Source organism: Argentina silus (assembly GCF_951799395.1).
Source record: "Argentina silus genome assembly, chromosome: 11".
NCBI classification, from domain to species: domain Eukaryota; kingdom Metazoa; phylum Chordata; class Actinopteri; order Argentiniformes; family Argentinidae; genus Argentina; species Argentina silus.
The window spans coordinates 18,173,018-18,197,171 of NC_139665.1; the positions used below are offsets into that span (position 1 = coordinate 18,173,018).

The 24,154-nt window shown below is 42.0% G+C and overlaps 1 protein-coding gene across 1 annotated transcript in view; it reads left to right on the forward strand.

Annotated features, from left to right (window-relative positions):
* Positions 1–2,604: 2,604 nt before the first annotated feature.
* The window catches only part of khdrbs3 (KH domain containing, RNA binding, signal transduction associated 3), a gene marked incomplete at both ends in the record, with an annotated part of 59,709 nt that continues 38,159 nt past the window's right edge, over positions 2,605–24,154 (forward strand). The window contains one exon of the mRNA XM_083680093.1: positions 2,605–2,695. Coding sequence (XP_083536219.1) covers positions 2,605–2,695 — 91 coding nt within the window. The remainder of the gene's footprint in view (positions 2,696–24,154) is intronic.

The following is a 24,154-nucleotide window of genomic DNA, read 5'->3' on the forward strand; positions in this document are numbered from 1 at the left end:
AAATGCTCCTTTTACATCAGATTTTCCTTCAGCCTTTAATTCTTTTGACTTAACCTTCAGTGTTTATATCTGCTTGAATGGCGGCATACACATCACCTTACTGTTACCAGGCACCTTTTCAAATCTGATTATTAATTGATTAATTATGATATTGAACCAACCAAGCATCACATTTGAATAGTCTTTCCTGTTCCATTTGGATCAGGCCTTGCAATGACAGTAAACATGGCGCTGCAAAAGACAAAATTAGAATAAATCAAGCATCCTGTTGCCTTTATATCTATATATAAACCTCTCATTTATTGCCTCAAGCAGTTATTTCAGAGCACAATTCAAACCATAAAAGCAAAAAAAAAATGGCTCTCTCCAAAGTTCATTGAGGACAAATATAAAAAAAAAATGATAAATATACATAAACCCATCTTGCTTCTAGCCTCTGGGTCACATATTTTCCAAGTTATTGAGATGGAGAACAAAATAAAGAAGCCTTTCGCAACCTTTGGTAATCTGAATTATGTAACTATTGCTGATCAGCCCACGGATACCGCCCACCTAAGGTGCTACCTTTGCATCCTCCACAAATATCGACAGGAGCCTTGTCTTTTGCCCAGATCTTCTACTAAAATTATTTTACTCCAGTTTAGAGTCTGTTTCTGCTCCCTGTAACTTAATGTGAATTATGTACACTATCCACTCTCTAAATAGGTTTCTGTACTTCAGGGTTTATACTGTATGATGTGTGTTTAAGTAGGCTTATACTCTGTTTAGTGGATCGATACAGCAGAGTTCATACTGTATGATATGTTCAAACACATAGAAAGTAAAGTTTTTGTTGTTGTTGTTTTTTTACTATACACTCACTTATTCTGGGTTGAGGAAAGTTTAAATCAGCATGGTAAACCTGCATGGATGGTTATGATGAAACATCTAATGTAATCTAGGGATGAGCTCTGGTCCATCACTATCATTTTTACAACCAGTTCAATGGTGTGAGATAATGCAAAATTAAACATGACAAACTGAACCAAATGGATATCATTGTGTACAACAAAAGCGTTCACTACAAGGATCCTTTATATGATACACAATGTTTGTTTGTGCAATTAAGAACATCATAAATGCACAGGTTTTCATTATTTAAAATGGAAAGCAGGACCTATAGTAGAGGTATTGACTGCTTGTGAAAGGAACTTGAGGAGTCTTGCATCTAAACAATCAATTTCTAAAAAACATAGTTTCAAGCCACAAAAAATTGCTTTATTGTGTTGCAGCATTGTTCTTCAGTTCCAATGATCCAGTGACAACTTAGCATCCTTTCATTCATCATTTGTTTGTCCAATTAAACTATGATCTTTACACATTACAGGTCAAAGTTGGGGTTCAATCCTAAATGATTGAAACTAGATTAAAACACAGTAAAAATGCAATGTGATAATCTAAGTATGGGCAAAGTATACAGCAAAGCCATGTCTTTTGTTGAAGTATTGTTTGGCATTTTCAAACTGTGGTTAATCCACTACATGTTGCAACAGGGAAAGGAGGCATAGCTCTTACATGTACAAGAACAGATGTCCCCTGCAGCTGTACACATCAAGCTTTGGTCTTCCATTACGGATGATAGTTCATGTTATTTTGACATAGAGGAGTGATAACTAAGCAAGCTGATGACTTAAACTGCTGTCTGGACTAAACCCCACTTGTACCCTTAAGGTTATGAATTGTTTTTTGAGAGCCCCACAGCTTGAATATGACAAACCTCATGAAACCACACTTCTTCACATTTTCTCATTTTCCGACCCACTTTTCATACCAGCTCCCAACCCTTTTGAAGTAAACACACATTCACTCTGCTGTCTAATGTCATGGTACTGCAAGAATGTGATCATATTAAAGATATATCAAATAATGCGTTTTCCCATTCAGGTGAAGTTAATTATGAAATTGATAGCGTACTACAGTTATTGGTATACGATATTGGTATAGGTGTATTGGTATATAAAGACAAATATTCATGCTGCATTTCATTAAATCTATTCATGGTTGTTGTGACCACTTTGCATACAATTTACGTCGGTCCTGGCTCGTTTCACATTGAATAACCGAAAGCCGCGCGGAATCAGCACCATGGACAGTTCCAGCTGTTCTGCTTGCCGGGGCTTCTGCCCGCCCCTTTCAATGATAGACGCATACATTGCATGAATTTTGTGAGCACAGTGAACAGCGACCAATAGTTAAAGCACCTGAATGAGCCTTCGTTGCTAGTGGAGAGAACAGGGGGAGCTTCAAAGTGCTTGTTTACAGAAGAGAGATCCAGGTTGGTTGTATTGCATGTATGAGGCACGGTGACTGCAACTCAGATGGGATAACGGAATTCCAACCAAAGACGCGCACAGACAATTTTTTTGTGTCGCTGTTACAGCGTACATAACTACTTGTAATGGTTTTGTAACGTCTGCGAATGACATTGCTGCATAGATTTTCGTTTTTGAGAATTTATCGCTTTTAATTTTGGCGTGGTAGTTTTTTGGATAAAGCGAGCTTTTGAATTGTAGCCTCTCATTGCTGAATCATTTACGTGTACGTGGACCAAAGGCACAAGACGAAATGGATAGCGAAAAGTACTTGCCGGAGCTGATGGCAGAAAAGGACGCGCTCGACCCCTCTTTTCAACACTCTTTACGGCTACTAGATCAAGGTAAAGAAAATAACCTATTCATCGGGCATGTCAATGTTTCCATAGAGTTAGGAACATTTGCGTTCAGGACAAACAGTTGTTCTGTTTGGGCAAGGTCGGTTACTGCCACTTTGGCCTGTTATCACAAACCTTCAATAAATATTAAGTTTTTAGTGAGGAGCTGATTGTCCAGACTGCAACACGATTTCCAGATCCTCAACACCGAAACGCTTGCCGAGCACTGTAGCCTACACTGTATTGAAATAAGTGTCCATGAAATAGACTAGACACATTTTCTCTCGAATCATCGGCTTCTCCATGTGGTGCACCGGTGGTGTAACTGTCACAAGGCTACCATTTCTGAGTGGTTTTATTTGTGCATTTCAATAGGCTACACTCAAATTAACATAAACTATTCAATTTAACATACGTATGGCAAGCACAGTCATGGTTTCCACAAAACGCCGCTCTCTGTTATCTAGAAATGCATTCACTATGATTATGAATTGGAATCTTCCATATTCGGCATTTGGCAATCCATGTCTTTGTGACGAACTCATAACAATATAAGCGCCCCTTCAAGTAGCTCAGTCATCTGTCAGCACACAGACATCTGTAAATTATGGTGTTAACAGTGGAAACAACACACTCTCATTCAAAGGTGCATTTGTTTTCCCCTTTGAAGAACTTGATTCAAATGCAATTTGAAAGGATAAAGCAGCGCGTGTTCCATAGCGATTTGAAGACGCTTTAATTAATCCATTGCTTAGACTGCTGCGCCGTGCGCACAGTTGCTTTGAAGCAGTTTTTTATTTATTTTGCAAATACTTCCTTCCAGATGCACCCCCGTGGACCACCTCTTGTGGGAAGTGCACTGGAATAGCATCCAAGCACATCCTTCGAGTACCACTAATGAATGAGTCGTGTGTATAGAGTTGTCGTCTAGGCGTTTCTGAGAAAATAAATCCTATTTGCAAAACAGTGAATAAGATGTGAATTTTAGGCCTACAGCGGAAAAATGCGTTTAATTACTGTTTTTAACAAGTGTGGGTGAGACAACACAAATAGCTTTTCAAAATACCTATGCAATCTCACTATTTTTAAATATTAAAAATAAAAATCCTAAAAATCCTAAATTAGGATTGGAGTTCATTGAGTTCATAGGCAACAAACTTTACTTACCTAATATATCACATTTAGTCAAATGTCCTATAAATGCAATTTAACCTGCAACACGCAGTATACTACTGTAGACCATTACAGCTGAGGAAGTTACAGAAGTCATCAAGGTCATACTGCTACAACGCTTTGGATTAGAATATGTTGTCCAGGTTTTGGTGACAGGCTACCTTTGGCAGTTGGCAGGCTACCTTTCTTACTCTTTTCTTTGCAATGTAAGCATAGTGAACATACCCCACAGTCCCTAACAGTTAGACTGCAACTTGAACACTTGCCTACTCTGTTCCTATTCCCATTGTGTACCCCGCATAGATGCTGGTTCAGTCGCTAAGAATGTGTAATATCTTGGTTTGGAATGTATAGTGATGAATGTCTTAACAAAATAATGTAGACTGAGGCAGTTACTTGTTAGACTCACTTCCTTCTTTTGTCATGGGACTGAGAGGCATAATGTGCTGGAAGATATCAAGATGGAGAGGGGGATTTCTGCAGGTGGTAACAAATTTGTGTCTTGGCATGAAGGTATTGAGTTAGGGCAATACAGGGCCAGAATAGCTGTTATGAATGAGTTTCTGTCCGCTCTCTCACTTAAGGTAGAATCACTGTAGTCAGGGACAGATAAGGCAGTATTTTACTCAGCACTTTTCCTTATCAGCTGGTTTCAGTCTTCAAAATTGGGTTGGTCTTTTTTCCAAGCACAGATTTCCCTCGCCAGAAGAGATAAATGGGGTTTGAAGGAAATGTACATGGTTAGCTTTCAATTCTTCTACAGAATGTCAAGGAAAGTAAAAAAAAAAAAAAAAAAAAAACATTCTAATGAACAACTTTAATGCTTGAATGGAGCACTGTGATTGATATGCTCTAAATGTTCACATAATAAAGCACAATATATGTATATTTGCATGATATACTGTAGCATTTCTTTTTTCCAACTTCTTTCGTAGACAACTCCTTTAATGTTTAAAAAGATTGGAGCTACTGTAAGATGAGTTGAATAATGTGTGAGTCAATGGCATATGCAAAGAAAAATATATACTGCAAACCCTTGCATACAATATTCCCCAGTGTAGAACTGTTTCACATTCACAGTATCTAGTTATAAGAGATACTAGATATTTCCTTGCCTATATTTCAAGACTATAAAGAGATTATTTTTTAAGAAATTCAGAAGTTTGTGATATTCCTGGCGAGGAACAGCTTTGTAGTTGGACACAATCATATGCAGCAGCATTAAACCATGACATTTTCTAAATCAAGCAACACGAGTTGCTGCACAGAATCTGTCTGTAACAGTATGCCACGACTCCAAAACTGTAAATACTGTTATCTCCCTCTTACACAACAGATGGCACATGATGCAATTTAATAGAGCACTTCTTCTGGCATCTTGATGATGAGCTCTGGACTTGATTATGCAATTGGCAGGGGAGGCAAACAGAACTCAAAAGAGTATGCACACATACACAGACAGTGAGTGCATACTAGATTACACTATGTCTGGAGAGGCACACATTCTGGCAAAGTTGGGGTGCTACTGTACTCAAAGCTAGAAGTTCTGGGACTTGGTTAATCTGAGAGTCCACTCCTGGTGAGCTCCTTGCAACCCTTCCCCCTTGGGGAGCATGTCTCTGCCCTTTACCAAGGTCTTCACAACCTTGCACTCCTCTGCTGGCAGTCACTGTTCCTATTGGGGTGACTGTATAACATGGTGGCTTTGGTCAATTACCAGGTTGAAATGCATAGGAAACAATAAGGAGTTTCATAATTTACAATGAGCAAATGTAGCCCTATTAGTTTTGTTATACTGTACTATGAATTAATAATAAGTGTAACACCTCAGATTTATAACATGCATACAACTATCTACTAAGCAGTGATGCAATTGCTGAAATGAATTGTCATTAACTTACCATGCATCTTATTAGATACTGTGAAGTGAAATTAGATATTACATTTGTTCTTAAGTGTGCTATTCTACACTCTATGTCTGTAAATATGCAGTACTGAGAGTAAGTGCAACCTTCTGCCCACTGAATTTTAGAGGACCTTTGGCCCAGCTCTGTGGAGGCAACCTGCAGTTGCTGCGCTTGAACAGCACTGCTCTTTCACTATCCCTCTCTTATAATTGGATGTTCCACAGCAGGGACTCTGCACAATGTTTGCATTAGACAGCAATGATGACCTCATCTAGAACAGGTTAGGCCACAAAGGAAAGACCCCCAGAATCAGGTGATCCTCAACGCATTAGACTGTTGTAAACAAAGCAAGCAGGTATGGCGGACTCACTTAAATTCAGACGTCCTTTATACACATCAACAAAGACAGAAACTTTACACGAGTTGTATGAGATGATGCCTGAAATGAGCTTGAGAAGTCTGAAATGTACCCGGAGTGAGTGCAGACTGGGGTAGAACGCCCGGCAGCGAACAAAAATAGGCCTTGGCCAAGGATCAAAGGCAGAGATACTGTTGTGTTGGGAAAACAGTGCTTGATAGCGATAATCATCAGTGGGTAGCCGGCACACTGAGCAACACAGTGAGATTGTTGCGCAAACGTGCTGCTGAACTTGTTCGAGGTCAGGGGTCTGGTAACACTGTGATTTGATCTACAGATGCGCTACAGTGTTGAACTTGTAGGTGAACTAACGGCGAGAGGCCAGACGGGGAGAGCCTCAGAGAACCCACTTTGCATTCAGACAAGTAGTGCAGGGGTGTTGAGTGGTGTGCTGGCTCAGAGGTGTTTGCAGAACAGTGTTTCACTCCTCTCCAGCGGATCCCATAGGACGCCAGGGGTGAAATGTAGGCCATGAGTAACACAGACTAGCCATAAAACCTAATGGCATGTCGTTTACAGGTGCGATGAGTTAACATGCTTGCATTGATTTCGCTGTTAATGTGCGATGCCCACACACTTGTTACTTGGACAGTAATGAGTTGATGATGTGGTTATTCAACCATACTCTCACCAAGATCTAGCTGTTGTGACATATTCAGGTTCACTGCAGTTAAAATGCTGACAAAGGGAGTCATAGTGTGGGTAAACAGTAATTATTCATAATGTAGTATTCTATCTTCCACATAAACAACACAGTTATCACTGGAAAAGGATACGTTATGTCACCACAGTGCTTTCAGACAAGATGGAGGGCAATTGAATGCAATCTTCTGTCTCACTTGGTGGGAACATGATTGCTTTAGTCAAAAGTGACATTTTCAAGAAATCGATTCTCTCACTGCCTAGTTGTCTTTCTTATCCGTGTTTTCCTATGTCACAAATTTTGGAATGCGATGGAACTATTTCTCAGCAAGTATCCTCATCATCCTGCTCTCTCTTGTGATTTGTGATTTCATTGCATGCCTTTCAGTAAAATCCATTGGCTTGGAAAAAGTAATTTTCTTGCGTGGAAAAAGTAATTTTCTTGTGAAATTTGGAGGAACTGTTAAAGATGGAGTTTTTCATTGTCAGCAGCTGCTGATGTTAGGGTTTGTCATAAGTGTAAGGTAAAGCCGGGATCTTGAGGGCATTGATACAGTAGGGCCCCAGGTTTAAACTGCTTTTTTGCATCTTGTTACTGCTTTGAATAGAACATTTATCAAAATGAATAGCTTGCAACCAAATCAAAATAAACTGTCACACAAACTTGGAATGATATCTAAGAAAAACCCGACCTGGCTGATAGCAGGCTGATAATCTGTAGTCATGATAGCCTGCTAACATACCCTACTGGGGTGGACAAAACACCATGCAAAACATGATGATCCACAATTATGAATGCTCTGTTGCAATTTTAAATGTGATAAAGATGTGCATTTATTTTCATTTGCATACACACACTCCTGAGGGCTGGCCTCAAGTACCGTACCAGGGCTCCAATCCAAATGGAGAGCTATGGCCTCTCATCTAAACCCTCTCCAACTAACCAAGGCCATCTTAAATAATGCAAGCAGCGCTTGTTTAGAGAGGGCAAAAGTGTTCTGAGAGCCCACATCCTGGATATTCTGTAATGAGATCATTTAAACCCAGCGAGCAGCGAGGTCGGAAGCTCAACCAGCAGCACAGACCTTTAACTGCAGGGGCAGCCTCAGAGAAGAGCACGGCCCCCAGCCCTCCTCACCACACCACTACAATATATTAACTCTCTTACTCTGGATTAATCCTGGGCATGTTATACTTACATTATGTTCTCCCTCAGGCTCCCCTGCCTTAATTATGGATTCATTAATCATATTCTATTGGATAATAATGCACCGTGCAGCATGCCACAACACTTGTTCAAAGACCAGGATACGTTGGATTAGTATGAGTGCAGGAGAAAGCCCTAGTCTGTATCCATCTGTTTACTGTACCTAAGGGCATGAAAGAGAGAGAGAGAGAGAGAGAGAGAGAGAGAGGGGGGGGGGGGGGGTTAAAAAGATAAATGCAATAGGAGGCAAAATTGAGGAGTGGATTGAAATTGAAATTGAAATGGAAAAAAAAGAGGTAATGGGAAAATGGCTACAGATGTGAAACTGACAAATAAAAATGTGAATAAAAGATGGTAGATGTCTTAAAAGGAAATGTGATGGAGAAACACAGGTTAAGGCCCCTGCTGTCATACTTCCCTCTCTGAATCTCAGGTTTTATATGACTAAAACAGCTTTTCAGAGGCAAAGGTGAGTTTATGCTTTCAAGAAAAAGCTGAAGCACCTAACACGGTCTCTCTGAGTTGATTGGTGTCATTGTTGCTGCCAAGAGAGACAGGTGTGATGTCCTTTTCCCTCAAAAGATACGAAAGGTGTAAATTCAATGATTATTCATTTTTGTCACCAGCATAGCATTTCAAATTCAAAACAGACAACTGTCTTCACATATTGAGAAGTGTTTTATTCATTTCCAACCTTGCTGGCTTGACAGATTCAGTGGGTACTTACCACAAGGAAGTTTGAGAATGACAATAAAGTAAAGCAATGTTTTATGTTCTTTCTGACTGACTTTTCGCCCTGTGTAATAATAGCACATCCAAAAACAAACATTTCATGACTGTGTTGCTCCTTGGTTTCCTTCAAGTGATTATAAACCTTCAAAGATTCAATGAGCTGCTATTGATTGCTCACACACAGCAGTCTGCCTGGCTTTGGAGTAGTTTCGGTGTTTGTCCTGGTTTGAAAGCCCTGGCCCTCTCAGTGCCCTTACCTTGATCTCCCTGTGACAGCTCCCATTTCCCCTCTTCCCTCTCTTTATTTATGTGGTTTTGTGTGCTTGGCACCTCTATTGAGGGGATTGCGCTGGATTAGCTCCTCTGCCTTCCAAACTGATCCGATCCATTTTGTGTAATCCAACTAAATTTAATTATGTTTATCGTTCCACCTCGCTGGAGTCTGGGCCCTGCAGTACACCTCCACAGATAAGCAGTGGGGCCTTTTTCCTCACTATTTGTGCCTCACAGCTTGTGCCTTGTTTCTGGTGTGAGTCTGTGTCAGTTTTGATCCATAACTGTCTTGAGTCACCTAGACTCTTGGTAGGCTTACATATACTGTACCTCCAATGATAATGGCCTGTCACGCAACATAGTATTCCTCTGAATATGTATGTATTGTTTTGGTCATATGTATGTATGTATGTATGTATGTATGTATGTATGTATGTATGTATCTCCCTCCTTATTGTATTGGAAAGCAAAGCAAGTCAAATGTTGAGGTGAGGATTTTTTTCTGTGAGGTGAAATTAAAACAGTGCACGTTGGCCCTCTGAAGCAGCATCAGGGTCGACACGCTCCTTGATATAATATGGAAGTGTGCACACACTGTGTATACAATCTCTTTTATTACTTTGGCGAGCCTAATCCCCTGCATGCAATATCAAAAAGCTCACAATATGAACCTTAAAATAGTTACGTAAGAAATCCAATGATAGACTTTGCATTCTGTAAAAATAAATTAAAGCTCCATTGTGGGAAAAAACCCAGAAAAAACTGACCAAAGTTTAAGATCTAACTTTTTTTTCCCTTTTTCCGCCCAGCATAGCTATTGTGCCACAAAACAGCATGAAATGAATTTTGAGATTAAATGCATTCAGGCCCTTTGGCTACTGTACCACCCAGTGTCTTCTGTAGGAGCAGAAAGAGGCATCCTTTCACACCCAGCCGCCAATGTCAGTGTAATCATGTGTGCTAAACACCAGATGTGACACCCCAACAAGTGTTGAGGAAGAAAACTAAAAGAATGTTTTCTGTTTTCTGTCTCAAACAATCCTCCATCAACCGCACTGCTTTCATTAAGGTTCTGTTATGAAAGCCACTAGTAAGAGGACTCTCAGGAATAATGCTGGGAATAATCCTTCGTTTTGGCCCTGAACGTTGTGCATGGAGCTGTATCAATAAATTACATTATTAATCTTTGTGCTTTTAGTGCTTTGCTCACCTCATGAAAGAAGAAAAAAATTGGTGGTGGTGGTGGTGGTGGTGGTGGTGATGGTGGCGGTGGGTATGAATCTTTAATGACAGAGGGCAGTGGAAATAGGATATCGGTGGCTGAAAGTTAAGTGCATTTTCTGGGTTTTTGGAGCAGGAGAAGTTATGCTGTAATGCACTGAAGAGGAGGGAGATGGAAGCTCCTTTACCCCCCTCGCCAAGAGACCTCTTCTCCGTGTCCTGCTAGGACGCTTGCTTTACTTTGTCTCCCGTCTCTATTTTAAGGGCTGTTGTTATGCTTAATTTTATTCTGATTCTAGGGACGTCTTGCTCTTTCCCTCTCCTCTGCTTGTTAGGGCGACATGAATTCTTTCAAACCCAAATTTAATGTGGTGCAAAGTGTAGAATAATGGCACTTGATCAACTTAAAACATGATTGAAGTCACTTAATGCACTGAAGTTATGCCTGAGAAACCAGCCAAAGACAACAAGCTTGACATTATCTGTTTATGTTCTATCCTTGTTGTGATTGTGTATTGAATGCTCATTTATTCTCATAGCCATCCCATAAACATAGGGTCAAGTATAGATTATGTTTCTTATAACAAGGACAGTTAGCCTCTCTCTCTCCTCAGTAATGAAACCTCAATTCTATTGCTGCTGGCTGTGTCTGTTTGTTGCTGAAATTGATGTCTCCTATTTGTGACTTGACCCTGCTATTGGGCTTCGCTGCTTGTTAAAGTTTGACCTGGGATTGGACCAAAAGGCTTGTTAAAGTCTGACCTGGGTCTGCATCTCGCTGCTTGTTAAAGCCAGCACTACCCAACACAAAACAAAACAACACAACACAACACAACACAACACAACACAACACAACGCCACACTACCACCCACTCCATCCTTGTCTTGGTCTGTCCTACAGATGTCCAATCATTCCAATGCTGGCTTGGAACGTTTTTTTGGAACACCATTAAGAGAGATTGTTTTGACCATCTTTACCAAATGAGGACCTTGCAGCAGCCTCTGACAGTAGCAGTGGATGGTCCATATTCCAGAGAAACAGTTCTGTGTAATGGAAAGCAGCGATATGAGGTTATTATCGGGAAAGGCCCAGTCACGCCACATCCCAGCTCTAAGCTATCATTTGTAATATCTCCTTGACGACTAGGATGATAATAATACTCAGCGTTCAGTTCACACATAAGAGATCTTCCATGGTATTATGTTGTTAAGTTGGTGTTGGGGGGTGTACGAATAGAAATCAAGTTTATAGATCGGTGGTTCAGGCGTGTTCACAATTCCGGTGTTGGGCCATGGTTTTAATTGCCATCCAGCGGTGGTTTCGTTGGTGAAGACAGCGTTGGGGTGGGAGACAGGGGGAGGGGTGTAAGGGTGGTTTGTTGCCTTGGTGGTTGTTGTATTGACAGCTCCACATCCTGGAGGAGCTGATAAGAAAGCCGGAGCCAGGGAGACACAGAGAGTAGTGGATCATTTTTCAGGTCCAGGAATCTGAGCTGTTTCTGGGGCTTCTGGGCCAGAGAGGGCCTGTCAGATACTCATATGCAGCTCCTGAGGAGGGAATCGAGTGATGGCTGGTTGAAATCTGACAGAGCCTCGCATGGCCACGCTAAATCCACAGTTGGTGAAGAAAAAAGTGCAGCAGATGGTAATGCATGAACAAGGACCTCAGGCACCAAGTTGCACAATTGAAACAGCTGCATGTATGTGAGGCGTCCTGTGCCCTTTCATTATTGAAAACCAATGAGCCAAAGTACATTGATTTACTGGTCAGTCACGCGTGTAAAGAAAACATTCCGAATTGTATGTTTTTTGTTTGTTTTTTTGAAGATCATCCAGTCATGACTTATTTCATTTTGTATATGTGGGTGGAATTCTTTTAAACAGGGGCTAATGTTCCTGCCCCAAATTTAAATTTTCTGGAAGATAACTACATATTCATCTGATAACTGTGATTCAATCAATATTGTACAATATTGTACTCATACTGTCGTGAATTAAATGTCCCATTAAAAGTACTGTATGATTTCTTATATAAAATAGTATTTAATCTCTGTAGGAGATAATTAGTAGAGGGACTGGATGATCTTCAATTGGAGGGTTTGTACTGTACTGCAATTGTAGCATTATTCAAATATCATCTGCAGAAACGGCTTGCTTCTGTTCCCTCAGCATAACACAAATAAGCCCCCTGGCAATTAGTAGTGTCTGCCTCATTATCATATTTATTTAAAGTATCATATGACCCATTTTATTCAAGCATTGGCCCGTCATGATTGAGTGGGCCCATATTTAAGGGTAGTCCCATGGGAGGCCTGTATTAAACACTGGAACCTCTAATGGGAGAATGACTGAACAGTTACATGACTATCATTATCATTACTCATTTAAAAAATAGATCTAGCACTTTCTGTTTTCAATTGTACCATCGTTTTACAATGATGAATTAATCATAGGTGAATACATTCAGATTTAGACCTGTACAAAAATGCAATGAAGGCCTACCGTATTTCTTTGTAATGCTACCGTACTGTAGTAGAAAGCTAAAACGTTTCAGGATGGTGAATCAGTCCTGTAATGTGTAATGAAATACCATCATGAATAATCTGGCCTGTGGACGAATGATAGAGTTTATAGAGCCATGCTGGGTAGAGCCAGGGGTCATATAGTGCACTCCTTGTAACCCGACCAATCTAATGCTGGACAACTGATGGATGTTCATTGCTTTACCAATAATACGTGTGGGGAGAAATCGCTCTGATTGCTACCGTAGCTCGTAACATCTGTGTAACCTTTTAAAGGGTTAAGTACCTTTGTTATCCATTTTTATGTGTATTTCTGGTCAATCCACGTTGCATACGTCTGAAACTTAAAATACGTCAGACGTTTTACACTCTGACTCTGCTCTACTATACCAGTGATTTCCAGAGAGCAGTACACACTAGCTCTTGCACTGTTCAACAGAAGGAGCTCACATGGGAGGGAGAGGAGAATCTTGGGAGTTGTAGGAATTTACTCAAATGGGCAATTTGGAACATCGGGACTGATCGCCTTTTTGTGGATGTGTCTACTGTTGACTAATGAAAACAACAAATCCACTGGATTACAGGGTAAAATTCCGCTTTGTTGGTTAGTCCTGTCACTAACCCTCTAAACCCCACCTAATATGGCCTCTGCCCTGTGGTGTTTAATAGAAGAATTACGTGCAGGTGGTCCATTTCAGATGTGAAATATTGAATGGGTTCCCTTGGATACCCAAGATAGAAATCAGTGACTGACTTCCCACAGACCTGCTGGGGGATGGAGCTGTGCTTTGTCTGTCCCTCTCATTGGTCGGAATCTCCCTCAGTGACAGCCAGGGCATCATCTGTGTAATTATATCCATTAAATCATTATAATCATTATAACCACCATGACCTTCACAATGCTTTTCATTTTGGAAAGCATATTCAGACCATCATTAGAAACACTTAATTCATTTTTCTCCTGTAATGTCAAGTGATAATATATACAGAACGTATACCTGGCTGTACTTCTAGTATATATACAGGACATACTATATCAGATGGACCAACGTTGCTGTTTGTGTACCAGTTTGTAGAAGGAGCAGTAGATGGTTTGAGAGACAGAAAACAGACATGTATACATATCTTTTGGTCATATCTAAAAGTGTCTGAAAATAGTTGGTCTTAATTTTGCTGCTCTTCTTGTTCCAGAACTGTTCATTCACAGTTTTCCCCCAGAGATAACCACCATTTCCAGTGCAGTGGCAACACTTTTGACAGGCCAGGACAGGGGACATACCATGCATATCACACTGTGCTCTTTTATGTTGCCACCAATGGTTCACAATGATGAGCCCCTCATAGTGGTTTGGTGTGTGAGACCAGAGGAGCAGTCCAGCAGAGCAGGTCCAGCCCCAACCACCTGCCTCAGCCCCATCCCCATCCCCATCCCCATCCCCATCCCCATCCCCATCCCCATCCCCATCCCCATCTCCATCCCCATCCCCATCCCCATCTCCATCCCCATCCCCATCCCCATCCCCATCCCCATCCCCATCCCCATCCCCATCCCCATCCCCATCCCCATCCCCATCCCCTCAGCCCCATCTGCCTCTGCCTCTGCCTCTGCCTCTGCCTCTGCCTCTGCCTCTGCCTCTGCCTCAGCCCCAGCCCCAGCCCCAGCCTCAGCCCTGCCTTAACCTCTAACCTCTAACCCCAGCCCCAGCCCCAGCCCCAGCCCCAGCCCCAGCCCCAGCCCCAGCCCCAGCCCCAGCCCCAACTCCAGCCCCAGCCCCAGCTCCAGCCCCAGCTCCAGCCCCAACTCCAGCCTCAGCCCCAGCCCCAACTCCAGCCTCAGCCCCAGCCCCAACTCCAGCCCCAGCCCCTTGAGAGAACAGCTTCTCATTAGCATTAACTTAGTCAAATGGCCAGGACCTCTAGACTGATGTTTCAACTGAGGCATTATTAATGAGATGTGCTTATATGTTCTGCTCTAAGCAGGCAGAGAGAGAGATGCCTGTGGGGACTGAGGATAGGTGCTAAGGCCAGGAGAAGGAGGAGGAGTGTTGGATATTCTCAGCCACAGTGTGGGTGTGAAATGGGTAGCAGTACAGCTGTGTTTCGTCTTACCAAACAGCAACTGCATACAAATAAACCACACTTGTACATCATCAAATTAGTATTATGTTGCTAATTCAGTTATGTTTAGCACATTTGTCTACCATTAACAGACACATGCAAATGTATGCATGCCCTTTAGCTACTGAGCTTCCGTCACATTATCATCCATTGGGATTTGCATTTGTTCCAAAGCCTTCTTTCACACCTCGGGTTTCATGGTACCCCAAGCAATGCACAATAATTGTTTTTGTGAGAACCTCGGGTGCCAGCTGAGTCGCAAGCCAAAAATGGTTGTGACAAATAACAAGCGTTGTCAAAGTTTCAGCCCAAATTTGCAGGCTAGCGATACAGTTTACCCAACTTCACCAATACCAAGGTATCAACGCATGTTGTATTCAGGCAAGCCTTACAATAAAACCATGGAGAGCATATACATTTTCTTGTAGGAGCTATGGTAATGGTGTACAGCGGGCAGGGATGCGCTGAGCCGTTGTAGATGTCTCTGCCACGGGTTAATAGTCGTTTCTTGCGTCCAGCTGACAAGGCATCTTCAATGTGTTACACTGTGAAATAGCATTACTGAAGACTCAATGTGCATACCCTTCAGAGAGCTCCTTGTTTTCTTTCACTTCTACTCTGTTATTCTCTTACAAGGTCCATGACACGGCTCTGACACTGAAGACATTGTCAATTCCTATAATCCTATTATGTGTGCGAAGGCAGAAGTGTATAGAGGGACTATATAGAATAAGGCAGAAGTGTATAGAGGGACTATATAGAATAAGGCAGAAGTGTATAGAGAGACTATATAGAATAAGGCAGAAGTGTAGGCTATTCAGAACAAGGACATAGAGGATTATGTTCTAATGCTAAAGATACTTCTCTCACTGTAGATATTTCCCAGGCTGCTGCCTTCTCTTCCACTCTGATTTCTGTTGACATTTTCCCTGCTCACATGCTGCTTGCTGCTTGACTAAAGTAACATATGCCACTGGATGACAACACCAAGCAAAAACAGGTTTACATGTTTCATGTGACAGTTCAATTTCTTTTCTGTCAATCAATGCAGTCCCTATGTTTCTCGTTTACATTAGAGCGACAGTTCAGGATAGATCTAGTTCTGGTTGACTAACCGAAAGTTGTGATTATACACAGACACACAAGTGCCCCCCCCCTCCCTTCCCCCCCCCCACCCCCCACCCCCCCCACACACACACACACACACACACACACACAGAGTCACACACACACACAGACACACAGTGATATAAATGGCTACCCTGATGTCTTTCTGACGGGCTCAAAACTATCAGAAAAACCCTTAACGTGGGATACGATGTATGTATGCATTTCACAAACACTCATGGTTACTGTAAATCCTGCACAATCCAGTCAGGGAGGGTGATGGCTTTTGCGCCCCTGTCTACTTGCTGTGCCCTCAGAGAGATTGTCATAAAAATGGCGCGTCCTGAAAAGACAGCCGGCGGCAGTGCTGAGTCGACAGCCTGCTGTGTCCTGGAGTAGTCCATTAGCTCTACCTGCCCCTTTTCTCCCCAGGATCCCCACAGCACTAAATGAAGCCAGGCATATTTTCATCTTCCTGACAGCCTGGCTCGGCCTGTAACCATGGGAGATGGAGGTCTGCACTGGCCTGTGCATTCTGGTGCATAGGGTGGATGGCTGAGAAGAAAAAAATAACATGGATGGCCCAGATGCTGATGCACAAAATGAGGGCTTTTGCATTTGAAATGAATTGTGTGTTACTGTAAACCATTTTAGCACATTGCTCATCAGATACAGTCGTAAGTCAAAACGATAACTCACGGTTACATTAATCCACTGAACATACAGCAATGTGATTAGGCTGCTTATACTGGAGTGGAGACCATTGGCCTCCATGACCGCCTCCAGGCCTTTCCTCTGAGGCGTTGGAGGGTAAAAAAAATCCCTGAATCCAGATCAAACGCTCATGCTGGTCTTCTGGTGCTCTACATTCAGAGGAAGAGCTTCTGAAGGGATGGAAGGGTTTGAATGCACATATCTGGTTTCTAGTGCAATCCAGCCCTGGGCCTTAGTGGCCCACACAGTGTGAGTCACCTGCTGAAGGTGGATAATGTGAGAGTCCAGCACAGTCTTACACAAAGGCTTGGCTGTTGAATATCACTGCACAGAGGGAAGCTGAAGGTGAGATCTCTTTCTGTCAGAGGCTTTGTAGTAGTTCTGATTATGATTAAATTATGTGCTAATGATTTTTTTTTTTGTGTTTATTCGCTCTGACACTTTAAAGGTGCATTTTATCTACAAGTCGTATTCCAGTTTGTCTGGGGAAGTCTATTCAATGTCTCTAACCTACAATGCCTTTCTGAAAACGAGTCTCTTTATAGCTTTTTCACCTTCCCTTTTGTCTTGTTGAATACAGCAAATAATCATTCAAAACAGCAAAGAATAACTGTATGGGTTTTCATCCTCCAATGCCTGCCTGTCCATTGAACAATCAGAACTAGTCAGAACTATGAAATTCTTAGCAGCCTCTTCCGTTCAGTGCTCCCATGTAACTTCCCTCTCCTACAGCACCACAATACCTCAGGCCTCAGTCTGATTCTATTGCCATGTGTGTATTAAGTGCGTACATCGTACATGGTGTTGTCTGAAGTAACAGCAGTGCTACTGTAGCTGTGGTCACATGGGAGTGGGTGCCGAGAGCCTAGTGTCATCCCCTCCAGTGTATATCGATGTTGTGATTGGTACAGCACCAGAACAACTCCATGAACTCTCATTAATTTCATTAATCTGTGCTCATGTTGCTGGTTCAGTTACTAAGTCATTACTTTCCACCATTTGTTTTTCGCTATTTGATTACATATGCAGTATCACATTGGGGTAGGATGAATAAGGGAAAAGAGATCTGTTCACACATGAAATACCCTCTGTAATGCAAGATCCTCAATAAAGATGTGGAACAAATCTGCCTGTTCAGCTCCATTTAAAATGATTAATTGGCAAACTTCCCTTCAACTCCAGGCCAGCGCAACAGGTGACTTTAGTCCATCAGCCTATCAGGCTGTACAGGGATAAGTGGTCACAGGACAAGGCCTCCCTCTGGCTCGAGGTTTAGCCGAGCACAATAAGCCACAGAAAGGCATATTCTTTTTGTCGCTTTTCTCATTTTCTCCCCGTTGATCTTGTCACCGGCCCAGCTCCCCGCCGTGGTCTCCTCTGTATCCTCTGTATCCTCTTTCATAAAATCCCTGGTTTGATGTGCTTTCCGGGGATCCGGTAAGTGCTTGGCAGTGCACGCCGGGTGACTCAGCGAGCACAAAATCAGCAGACTGACACTATCGCTCCTACAGCATGGGGCTTGAAGCGAGTCTAAGCACTCACAATTGATTTAGTCACTGTGGATAGGTGAGGGGAATACAGGAAGGCTCTGTTCAGGTCCTTTCCACCCGCCACCTACTACAGGCTCATCAGACACGATAAACCTGGTGTGGAGAGTTCAGTAGCCTAAAGTGCAATGTATTATTCTGGGATTTCATTGATGGAGACATGAAAATGTAATTCAGAACAGTGCAGGATACTGTATTATGCAACTCTTCCTAATATAGGAGTAAAGAGAGTAAACGTTAGGGTAAAGGGGTTCATTTGAATGGCTTTGCTCCGGTGCCTTCTCATTTCCCATTGCTTATATACTGGGAGTATGCCCGTTGCAGCGTGACATTTCAACACAGAGCAAGTTGATACAGCTTGTACAGTAATCATCCTACCCTGAAATACTCCATTCATGAGTGGAACAGTTGTTCCACTGTGATCTGAGGCCCAGCTCTATGGCTTCATTTCACCAGCACTGGCTCAGATTGTCCCTGCTGTCATAACCTGTGTTACCGCAAGGAGAACATTGACCAAGAGGTCGTTGCACTTGTGGCTCGACTGCAAATGACAACGCGAAAGGAAATATGTATGAAAACAATATGGGGCTGCTTCCCGGCAATTAGTGTTGACTGAATCGATGGCCTGTTGGATTGTCTGTGTTTCTGCATTATTCTTGGCTTGAGATGAGATTGGTATTGGTAGACAGGTCATATTTGCGAAAATGATATCAAATTTGATTAGAAAAGATCTTTTAGGACCCCTCAAATCCACTTCTTGTGGTAGAATCGGAGCCTCTCAGATTAAGTGGCTCAGCTGCATGTTGGCCTCCATCTTTGGAAACATTTCAATGACGATACAGGCTGAGACATTGTTAAAGGGGAGTGGTGGCAGTGTCCATTTACCCAGGAGAGAGCCACTGTAATCCATCAGCCTGGCTGGCCGTTCAGCACGGTCAGCCCCAGCTGTCTAACTATCCCTCCATCTCTCTCTTCCCCCACTCCCCCTTCTCCCTCTTCTTTCTCTCTCTTTCCCTGTCCCCTACCCCACACTCCACTCTCTTTAACCCCCCCCCCCCCTCTCTCTTCCCCCCTACCCCTACTCCTTCTTGTTTCTCTCTCATTCCCTGTCCCTTACCCCACACTCCACTCTCTCTCTATCCCTCTCTCTCTCTCTCTTCCACCTCCCCCTCTTCTCTCTTTCTCTCTCTCTCACACTCCAGTGTCCATCTCTTTGCACCTCAACAGTTTTAGTTAGTAAGGTTACATTTTCACAGAGCACATGATAAGTCTGAGCATCACTTGAGAAAAAACTGTGTTCTCATGATCCTTTCATAATGGCCAGGCTGTCCTCTTGGCTATAGCCTGAGGTCTATGAAATAGGTGATATACACGTTGACACCTTTCAAAACCTGTCCAAGTGTTCATTTACTGTACATATCTTTACCTGCAAAGCTACATTGAGAATTTATGAGGAAACAATGACAATTGAGGCAAATTGTGTCACTAAATGCTCTGTAATTGAGACTCAAAACTCAACCCAACACTCTTGACACACGAATAGTACATGGTCAGATTTTTATCATCCTGTTGTACTGTAATTGAACAAGGTCTTTTTTTTTCCTGAAAACTGATGCAATCTTGTTGGTTTCCTGTCCCAGTGATACCCCCCATGCTAAGAGTGCTAAATTTAGACCCCTTGTCCCATCCCATCCCATCCCCAGTCCCCCTCTCTCTCCCCCTCTGTGCAGAGTGAAAGGTGTACAGGAAAGGAAAAGTGAGCCTGGCTTTCAGTGCACGACTGGAAAGGAGAGAGGCTCTGTATCAGTTTCGTGTCCATTCAGGGATATCACTCACTGTAACATAATATGCCGTCATGGGACACTGAGTGGCATATTGAAGTGCTTTGCCGTGCGGCCCAAATCATATTCAAATCTGTGTGGAGATTAAATACATGGGCTGTACATGTTATGCACATGTTGGCTTTATTGATACAGGGTACATGTACAGTAATGAAATGCCTAGTTCCTTGTTACAATGAAGTCCTTGATGTCCAAATATGTCCTCTCTGTGAAAGGTTGAGGGTTGATAAGAGCACAAAGCCAAGCAATTCAGAATGAGTCATATCTGTAATTTGAGTACATTTTGTCCAGTCTGTTTGTTGTGTAAGGAAATAAGCGCTGTACATCATGATGATGACAGATAACAAATCATGCTTTATAAGCATAACCTGTACATTGTTTCTGAAAACTGCATTGGCAAGAGTACATTTACCGATGGGGCTGATAAAAACATCCAATAGATAAGTGGGCATAAATTAAGTGATTAGGGTGGTCTTGCACTTAATTTTTTCAAGGTTTTTTCATGAGTTCAAGTTTCCTGCATACAGAGGGCACGAGAGATGAATCTCCTTGACAAGTAAACTTATCATTAAAAAATATGATGACTAGGAGAAATGATCACAGTCCCTGTATTAATATTTGATCATTATGAAATCATTTTAGTCTCCTTTTTTAATTAAACTTTTGACAGTGTGTTAATGGCAAATCTGTAAAAGAAATGTATAAAATATCGCATAACTATTTAATTAGGTCCACAGAGTAATTAAAGAGTTTTTGCATATTCACTGCATATAAATCTAATGATTCATACTTTCAACTCAGGAATCACATGATACCCATTTTGAATCACTGAACAGGATGAAAAAGGAGAAGACGGAAAGGAGAAATGTATAAAGTCATTTTTTAGATCTTACAACATATTCCTACACTCCTCAAAAAGTTGTTGCCAACTAGTTTTCACACCACATGCAAAGAAAAGTACACATAAATAAATGATTACTCATATGCATCAATATAAAAGAGGGGCTGAGAGCAATATGCATAATATGCAACAGCCAGATTAATGATCTCCCCGCTATCTAGTCTCTAGTCCGCTGGGACGCACTGTCACAGGGCAACAGACAGAGAGAGAGAGACAGAGAGACAGTGACACACACACACACACACACACACACACACACACACACACACACACACACACACACGAATCAACATGGAAGCGACCTGTTTGTTTTCCATGCCTTATGGGGTCTTTAAACTATCCAATGGCTTTGAGACATACAGTAACAAAGTTACACCACTGTTGATTAACATGTTATTGGGTCTACCTCATCATCCACATTACCTTCAGACTGTTTGGACAAGGATGGGGCTTTCCCCTCCTCTTTTCCTATTCAAGACTTGCTATGTCCCCCCTCATAACATGGCAAAACTCAATTCCCTAAGTAACGGAGCCTGGATCCTTTAAGTACGCTGGCTACATTTTAAAACGTCTGTCCTGGGCTTAATCAAGACATCCTCGTTTTTGTGTGTCTTGGTTTTCATAGTACCCTGTTCCCACATGGGTTCATTAAGGGTTATTCACTCTGCTGGAGCAGAGCCGTCCAGTCAAAGTAAGAACGTTCTTATTGAAGCGTCTCAAGTTGTGCAATAGTAGTAATAGTAGTGCAATAGTAATAATCTATAGCCTGACATAACAGACGTTCCAGTTCAAATGTTCCTTCATTAGTTTGAATGTTGGACACTATGCTAATGATGTAGATAGGACATAACAATTAACAAAGATAATGAGTAAAGTTTCTTAATGAGTAATAAGAAAGTGCCTGATATGTGTTTGGGGGGCATATTTTCACATTATAATGAATACTTTATTTTAAGAATGAAATTTAAATTTTTTATTTTTTTACTGTTTTACTTTGATACTGTATTAATTATAGCCATTGATACTTGATCTTGTCCCTGATAAAATGCCCTCTGTAACTCATGAGAATCAGAATGAGCTGCTGTACTGATGCCTTCATGGACATCCGCTTCATTACTTTATTATGAACTGTGAAGAGTCACTGGGCAGCACTGACCCATTATGTAATGATTTACTATAGAGAAGTTACAGTACATCATTAGGCATAATCATAACATGTGACATACTGTGCAAACAAGATTTTGCATAATCTTGAAATCGCTCTGTCCTCACACATGTAGGAGGCCATGTCTGACATGTCTCTTGGGGCATGTCTTCATCTTTGCTAGAGAGGCAGAAGTAGTGGTATGAGGCTGTCTGGCAGGCCTTTTGTATGTGAGCCAGAGAACCCATCTTTTCCCTGTCCTATTATGAGGAATTGTCCATTACGAGGCCTTTGTGGCTTTTGTGATAGGTGAGCCAAGGCCTGTGTCTTCCTACCGGAAAATAAAAAGTTGTCAACACTCCAGTGTTGAATGCATTATGAATGCATTATGAATGCATTTGATATGGCGGGTTTCAATCATGACTGTGTTCTCCATGGAATTAGCTTTTTATACAGAGCTGTCAGATAATCCGATGTGATAAAAACAAGTAAATCCACATTTGTAAACCTGATCAAGTGTGTCATCCCTCTGACCCCTGCTATTGATGCAAAACATCGGCTTCATATCTGAGCATACATAGTGTATCATTGCAGAAGGACACAAAGTGCCTAATTTCAATTATGATATTGATTCCTTTTGTTCTGGGATTGTTTGATGCTTGCTGACATGAAAAGACACTCTGTGTAATTCAATGAATTCGGCTCAGGAGCAGTGGATAACAACCAAAGCCTTTGGCCCTCGAAGGACATGCATGGTGGAGTTCCAGTCTATTAGCGGAGATGAATTATCTCTCAAATACATGGAAAATACTTCATATGCATATACAAAATTTGTATAGATAACAATACAGAGCCATATAAAAGCTCATACACACACAATTAATTGAGATGGACTATGCTGTGCTTTGCTCTGTTTACATAGACATGCAACGTCCGTCCGTATGGTCAGGTAAAGATATCTCTTTAAAAGCACTTCCACTCTCTCAAGCATTCCCCTCGTCTGCAGTTTTAATTGACATCCGAGCATTAATTGAAATGAAAAATGAAGGCGCTCTGGTCATTATGAGTTATGATGATTCAGTGCATTGTGATAATGCAACCTGAGATGAGTTCCAGATAATGATGTACATTAAGCAGCACAGTTTTCATTTTCAACCCCCCACTCCCCCCCCCCACTCCCCTTTTCAGAGCCTAATGACAGTTTTATGGGAAACTTCATTAGGCGAAGAGATGTTGAACCGATAAACATCAGCTTATGTTAATTATATATTAAGAGTTCAAATAGCCTTGCTGTGGTCTTTTTATAAGTGTGCACAGGAACGGCTTATCGTGGAGGTGGGTCGCTGCGGTTGGAACAATGAATTATAGTAAATAAGACACACATGTTGGGATAATTTATCATGGGTGCTCACATCCCTATAAGCTAACAAAATGAAAAGTGTGTTTTCGTTTTTTCTTCTCCCATTAATTCAGAATCCACAGATGTAGCGGTGTTTCTTTTATTCTTTCTTGGTGGCCTGCAGAGGCTCTAGTGTTGAAACACTGCAGGCTTTGTTGTTGTTTAGCCGGGCACACAAAGATAGCAATTCATCTTAGATGTAATCTGACAAGAAAAAGGCATTGGGTCTTTTACACAGGACGGCACACGTCCACTTGCATCTCACTATTCCACAATCCCTTAAACTGCATTTTTAATCAGACACCTTCAAAGTGTCGGTACTGTAGTGCTGCCCAGGAAACAGGGGAGACTGATGGAGACATCAAGCAGACAGGACAGGTGTGGGGGTTGGGGAAGGGCTCAGCCATATCTCACTGGAGCTGAGGGCCATTCCAGCCGCCTACTACAGTAGCTTCACAGTATCCAACTCCATGGGAGGTCTTTCCTCTGTACACCTTACTGAGCACTTTACTAGGAATACCTGTACACCTTCTCATGGTGGAGGTGGTGTAATGGTTGAGGTGGGGAATGTTTTCTTTGGGCCTGTTAATACCAATCAA